The sequence below is a fragment of the Bremia lactucae genome, linkage group LG16, assembly GCF_004359215.1.
Source record: "Bremia lactucae strain SF5 linkage group LG16, whole genome shotgun sequence".
Taxonomy (NCBI): domain Eukaryota; phylum Oomycota; class Peronosporomycetes; order Peronosporales; family Peronosporaceae; genus Bremia; species Bremia lactucae.
Genome location: NC_090625.1, coordinates 2,178,611 through 2,185,392, shown reverse-complemented (window position 1 = coordinate 2,185,392; position 6,782 = coordinate 2,178,611). Strand labels below are relative to the sequence as shown.

Here is a 6,782-nt window from a genome sequence, read left to right as displayed (position 1 = left end):
GACATCGAAGATCTTTTAGTGTGGGTCCGATACCGGAACACATATAGGTGCCCAAGTTCATTAACGGACTGCGGCAAGGCCCATCGCGATAGGCCCTGTTTAGAAAGGTGCCGTCGACGATGGAAGAGGCAATCGAAATTGCCTTCGTTGTGGAGAAATCCTTCAACAGTGCCTCAGTGACAGCTTCGTATAAGCCGTCAGCCGATAGGCTGGATGCCACTCCTATGAAGTGGATTTTAGTAATTACCTATTTTAAATAGAACAAAAGAGTATCTTACCTATTAAGTAAATGTAGCACAACACCAACCGATGTGTGCCCCATTACACGCTCCATGAGAAGTATCTTTTCGAAAGAATCGATTTAAATAACATTAGTAACTGTTAAAACCCAAATTTCATTTTCGCTCGCAAAAATAACTTTATAAATCTCATCAATGATAGCGAATATTCGTGTAACATCTAGCAGCTTGTGGGACGTTATACGATTCAGTTAGTTCACTGATGACGGACACTGATGTAGAATGGCAGCACTACGAAGTGACGGCCGATGTGGCCGAAAAATCAATGCAATGGGTGCAAGTGGCCGCGCAAGTGTTTCCTGAGCTTCACACCATCTCGAAGGCAAAACGTGCTCGAAAGAAAGGGAATTTATTGTTTAATGGGCAGCAGGGGGTGTCTACACTCGCGCGTGCCTCAATAAACGACACATTGGCTTACTATAGTCTCGAATCACAAAATCAGTCAAAAGTGTCCTCGAGCACGGAGGAAACAAAGGCTCAAAGGTGGTTAAAGACTTGCCAAACGCAAGGACTGCGAGTTGTCTACGAATGCAATTCTTTGGCGGTGATTGTCAAGCCAGGAGGCATACACGTAAAAGGCCGAGGGAACCGCACGGTAGAGAGGGCTTTGCCTTTGCTATTGTATCGACCAGCTGAATTGGAAGGTGATGATTTTGCGCTAGTAAAGCCTCATGCAGTACATCGATTAGATAATCGCGTCGGTGGGCTGCTACTTGTGGCAAAGACTAGGAAGATGGAGAATATCTTGTCCGGACAGTTTGAGAGGCACTCGGTGACGAAACACTACCGAGCTATTCTCGTTGGAGATGTTGCCGAAACGTTTCGATTAAAGTTTGATGGAAGCGATATTGTGAATTCGACAGACCTTCCTAGCGAGCTACGGAAGATTCGAGATGAACTTATTTTCCTTGACGGACTCATTGAAGGCAAGCCATGTCTATCTTTGATGAAGATTGTGAGTACGACTCGCAGGTGAGTTCTAAATGAGGACGGATGAATAGAGCAGCTAAGATATGATGCATTTTTGTGGCAGCGCTCGGTTTGAATTAGTCTCGACCGTCAACTTGTGGCCGTTAACAGGGCGAAAGCACCAACTTCGCATTCATACCGCAACGTATGGCCACCCAATTGTTGGTGATGACTTATATCACAATACTGCGGGCAGCCACGAGATATCCGACAATAGCAACCCACCCGTTGTGCGTGGAATGGGCCTATTCTTGCATTCGATTGGAATTGCTTTTGACGATGCAGTTGGCAACAGACGCCAATTTAGTATTGAAGAGCCGAACAAGTTTGATCGCTTCCGTTTCTTTTGTGATTTAAACTGGAAGATGCGAGCTAGTCGGCGACAATCGTTTAAAGACTCGATACGATTAAGCGCAGTCTAAACTCATTCATTTACGCAATAAGTATCTTAATTCAGCTCGCACCTGGGCTTATAATAATAAACGGTCGGAAGTCAGTATGGTAAGCTGCCCCCACAGTGGCCCCCACGTCACAAATATTGGCACTCCATATGCTAGTAGTGTACACGCTCAAAAATACGACATGCTACTTGTCGTGGTTTATACAGCAAGCAACCTTACCGCTGTTGTGTGGCTGCTGAAGGCAGAGTTAATGCTGTGGCAACTCGCTTTGGAGCGCAACCATAAGTTGTGCAGCTGTTGGTCGACACCGCGGGTGTGGATGGAGACATCCTTCTAAGATCCAACGAGACAGGTCGGAAACCGGTCGCGCGTATCGAAATTCGCCAGCGTATCGAGACATTATTGTCTTGACTTCTGCTTGTGTCGACTTGTCTGGAAGGATTGGGTGTTTTCCAGTCACCATCATGCAGTACAATATACCCACCATCCACATGTCGGCTTTCTCGGCCGTGGCTTCGCAATCGCTTCGGCTTGGACGAAAGCACTCAGGAGGAAGGTATCGCAGAGTGCCGGCAGTGGAGTTAAACGTTGCTGTCCTAACATCGCGTGTCAAGTCGAAGTCTGTCAGCTTCACGGACCCGTCGTGATCAATTAAAACATTTGACGGCTTCAGGTCGTAATGAGCAATGCCCATCTGTTTAATACAAGCGCAAAATCGGTCATTTAAAGGATGAAAAGTCATAGAATAAGGTCAACTTACATCTTCGTGCAAGTATTTTAAAGCGTTTAAAAGCTGTGCGAGCACCCTGTATGCTGAGTCGTCATCCAAATGCTCATAAACCTTACGTATTATAAAACAAAGCAAAGAAGTGAGCATTCGCAGGCCCGTGGCTGTGGAAGAGGACTGCATTTTCTTACTTCAATAAGTTGTTGCAGATCTGACTGGACGCTTGTGACAGTAAACGCAGTGTACTGATGCTGCTGGTACCGAATGAGAAAAGGATTCTCGCCGACACGAACAATGTTAGGATGATTCAGTTTCTGTTCAAACATCCAAAAATGATCGTAAGTAAAAATTTAAATGAAGTGTTTCACTGAGCTTTGTCGTACTGAATGCATGTGGTGTTCGCGCTGGGCGTGTCGAATCGAAGTGGAGAGCTTGAGAGCACAAAGCTGCTTGTTGTTCACGTAGTCAACAACATCCCATACTTCTCCGTTGCCTCCTTTCCCACGCAGCCGAAGAAGCAAAAATCGGTTGCCGAGAATTGGGAATTTCGAAAACGGCGACACCTTTTCTAGACGTGTAAGCATCAGCTCCTGTTTGTGCCTTATCTCGTCGCGCTATAGAATCAAACTTCATATTACTTTACAGTAAACAGCAGTGGCATGAATGCAATCAGTCAGCCTACGTAAAACAGTCGAATTTCCTCTTCAAAACGATCCCGCCGCTGCTTGACCCAGGTGGCGTTACCCTTCCCCATGGCGTCACGGACAGCATTGTCATGGAATTGCTTCTCGGCTTTAATATTTTCTCGTCGTCCGCCTGGAATGAAAAAGACGCGGCTAGCGAATCAGACAGTAAAAAAGCATTATTAGCCTTTCATAACGTGAGTTCCACCTACATACAACGTACGCGCCCTGTTCCTCTAACCGCCCCCACTCATCGTACTTTTGTGCTTGATGGAAGTAGCGCTGAAAAACCTGCTCTTGAATATTCCATCGAAGTTGCTGAATCAACCAGAAAATGTTGGTTAAGCTCACAAATTAAGGCTAATTACATACCTCCATTTCAATTTCTTCTACCTCCGTGGCTCGGTAATTGTACACATCATTCATCACTTGTTGCGGCAGAGCGCTAGATTCTGCGACGACAGTTGTACTAGTAGCACTTTCAGGCTCAGCCTTAATGGTCATGTCATTTGTGCCACCTTCCACAAGCACAGTCATTTGCTCTGCCTGTGTCATCTCGGGTGTGCCATTAAGCAGTCGACTGATTGGAACGGACGCTGCATGTGACTTTTTTCGTTCCGATGAAGTGCAGTAGCCTTGCTTGGACATCTTAAAGCTAACTTTTCCAACCTTCGAGAGCGGAAAGCGGTCGGAAATGGACAAGAAGCCACTAGCTGCAGTTTTTGGGGTTGCAGACACCATCACTGTCTTGGCTTTAATTGGATAATCGATCCTGCCCATGGCACTTTCGAATGGCATAGCCTCCTGCTTGACCTCAGCCACGCGGGCCACGGGTACGACCACCAGGTTCGGCGAAGGTGAAGAGCGCGTTAACACGACATTAGGCTCATCACACAGCATGTCGTCATCGGAGTCGTGCGTGGTACCGCTGTAGTTGCCAGTTACAAACTGCACCATGTTATAAGAGTCCTCAAAAGCGCTATACTCCCCGAACATGCCAGTCAACAAAACGTTCGAAAGGGAACGTCAAAAGAATTTCCGCCGGTAGTGGGCGAGTGTTTTAGTGACAGTGAAATTCGTTTCTTCGTTACTACTAATCTTCTCGTCGTGTGGTAAGGACAACCAGAGAATAATGCATCAATAAAACTTGACACGTAGAATTTCTGTCAAACTTGTACGGCTGCTACTTCTAGCGCGGAACGGCTAATGGAAACGCAGCTCTGAAAGGGATACGCGAGAGATGACCCGTCGGAAAAGTCATTATTTATATTAAAGTAAATAAGGAAAAAAAATGTCACCCCTCCCTTATTTGAAGAGTGATGGTCGTACCTTTGCCGACGGCAACTTCAAGACAGAAGTATACTATAGTCAATTAAGTGTGAGAAAGGGAATACAATCGTATATTGCGCTGCGACAGTAGCGGTTACCTACGCATGGGATCTCATTATACAAGCACACTTTATACTAAAAATATGGTGCGTCATTTGAGATGCGGGAATGGGAAAGAGAGGAGGAATCGAATGGCAACCAAAACCTTTCGGAAAACTTATTGTATCAGATAATCTGAGATTTCATTCTGTTATTTGATAGAGAAGCAATCAGAAGTTGCAAACTGTATCGTGAACATACCTAACTATAGATGTTCTTAACCGAGAGCATCGGGTTCGACATCAGCTTGTATAGTTCACATATGGACACGGTTGTTGGCGGATCTAGCACGGAGAAAGCGTGCAATACCAGTAACTCTTGTCCTTGCTATGGTAAACGTGTACAACCTAGCTACAATACGCATTTAATCAATTCAAGGAAATCAATTACAATAAAAAAGCCGGCGTTGCATGGAACGGGGTGTCCCGTTATATAAGAATTATTCCTAAAAGAGTAATAATTTCTATAAAAGGAAAAGAGCAAAGAAGTATAATAAATCATCTTTATTAGTTCTTTGACTTAATAGTTCCAATATTACCAGATCTGGTTTATTAATGCAATAAGACATTAGTTCGATTGATTGGTTGATTTTAAGTTTAAATCAACCTATAAGACACCATTGTGCGGTGCGCAAAGAGGTGCAATACATAGTTTGTTATTATTAGAATAAGTTTAGTAGTAGATAGAAGATCGTAATGTAGAAAACTAAGTTTATTTTACAGTTTTACTTTTCTCTATTCGAAAGACCCTTCAAGCTAAGTCCCCTTAGCTTCATAGGAACCTCCTATGTACTCTTGTGTAGGTGAAGTTTCGAGGCACCTCGCCTACACTGTAATCCGTGTAAGGGTAATAAAAGTGCCACGTTACATTGCACTTCTCCGCTATCTAGAGCCGTACCCACATAATATACATAGGGAACCGATATAGGCACACACTTCTTTGGTTTAGCCACACACCCACCCCGTCTGTTTATTTCAATTTAATAAAAGCTACAGATTAAAAATAAACAGTTTCATTATTCCGCTACATCGCAAAATTGACAGCTTTTCCTTTTCCTTTAGAGTAGTCTTTAAATCCCTTTTGGACTTTAGTATACCTCCCGCTAAATTTCATTTGGCAACTGATGTAGCCACACCCCTAAATTATCTACCCCTGTATGAATGAGAGTAGCGGGATTGTAGCAACCTGTTAGTAACTAGAACATATATTGAGAAACCTCTATGCAGCCAGCTCGAAAGGTCTGCAAAACGCTTCGCAATAAATGCGTAATTTCATATCAAATAGCAAGATGCTTTTTCAACAAATAAATTCCGAACAGAAGCCGACAAAAAGTGAAACATAAGGAAATTGTGGCTTGCTTGCGCTCATGATGGGTATAAAAAGAGTATTAAAATTTGCCTATTTGAAAGGTAAGCATGCACTTCTGCAAAAGTTGTTAGAAGTTAAGTAAAATAAATTCATCCTTCGCTTGACCTCCAAAGACTAACTAATTTGCATGCGAAAGAGCGCACCTCCGACCCTTGTCGCTTATTCCAGCTCAACTTCTCCCTCGTGCTCGATTTGCTACTTTTTTTTCGCTCTTTTTACGACTTGCCAATCAAGTGCGGGCGCTCTTGGTTTTTTCTCACCTGCTAAAAACAGTACATCTCACATCGCCAAACGAAAGCACGGTTTCTCATGTGCTTGGAGGCACCCACCCATTGCACTACTCTCATGTATATTTTTAAGGTACGTCACTAAAGCGATCCCTAATGTGATTTAAAAGGTTTGATGTTACATAGGCCAAAAAAACGATCTAAAGACGATTGTAAAGGAATAACTGTTTATTTTTGGATGCGGTCGAATGATTCATTTTGTAGGCGGGCACGTCGTAATGCGGCCACGCTCTACTTTGGCACACACCCTAGCGCAGCGAGGAAGCGGTTTAACCTGCTTCTCTTGCGTGCAGTAAGATAGTTGTGGTTGACGCGTTAGCGACCTCACCCAACACACTAAGATCTCTGGTTTAGTGTCGTCACGGGAGCGGTAATCCGTCTCCTCGTGCGCACTTACCAAATAGGAAGTTGTTTTCAGACTGATTTATATTTAATATAATTAAATACAAATACCTATTTTTACCAATTAAAATATTATCTCTATAGATAACATTTAATACGTATTGCGAGCGTATCTTTTTAGATTCCTCGCGTAACGGATGACGCTAGCCGTCATCACGGATGACGCTGGGCGTCATCCCTCCTAATGTGAATGCACCCAGTCATCCGTGATGGCGGCT

General features: G+C 43.9%; 2 protein-coding genes across 2 annotated transcripts; one reads left to right on the top strand and one right to left on the bottom strand.

Moving 5' to 3' along the window:
* Positions 1–501: 501 nt before the first annotated feature.
* Positions 502–1,690, top strand: CCR75_008004 (uncharacterized protein; the record flags this gene model as incomplete). The annotated part of the gene is made up of 2 exons (XM_067966059.1): positions 502–1,271; positions 1,333–1,690. 2 exons carry the CDS (start codon positions 502–504, stop codon positions 1,688–1,690), a joined length of 1,128 nt encoding a protein of 375 aa, XP_067815863.1.
* On the bottom strand, positions 539–4,250 carry CCR75_008003 (uncharacterized protein). Its single transcript, XM_067966058.1, has 8 exons — positions 3,452–4,250; positions 3,303–3,397; positions 3,079–3,232; positions 2,780–3,010; positions 2,588–2,710; positions 2,430–2,510; positions 1,333–2,363; positions 539–1,271 (listed from the first exon to the last, which is right to left on the bottom strand). The coding sequence occupies exons 1-7, from the start codon at positions 4,073–4,075 to the stop codon at positions 1,917–1,919; spliced, it is 1,755 nt and encodes a 584-aa protein (XP_067815864.1). The 5' UTR covers positions 4,076–4,250; the 3' UTR covers positions 539–1,271; positions 1,333–1,916.
* Positions 4,251–6,782: the final 2,532 nt, after the last annotated feature.

Coding starts and splice junctions, on each gene's coding strand:
- CCR75_008003 (XM_067966058.1), bottom strand. CDS start 4,075: ATGTTCGGGGAGTATAGCGCTTTTGAGGACTCTTATAACATGGTGCAG. Junction 3,398..3,451: donor TAGAAGAAATTGAAATGGAG/GTATGTAATTAG, acceptor TGGTTGATTCAG/CAACTTCGATGGAATATTCA. Junction 2,511..2,587: donor ATCTGCAACAACTTATTGAA/GTAAGAAAATGC, acceptor ATAATACGTAAG/GTTTATGAGCATTTGGATGA.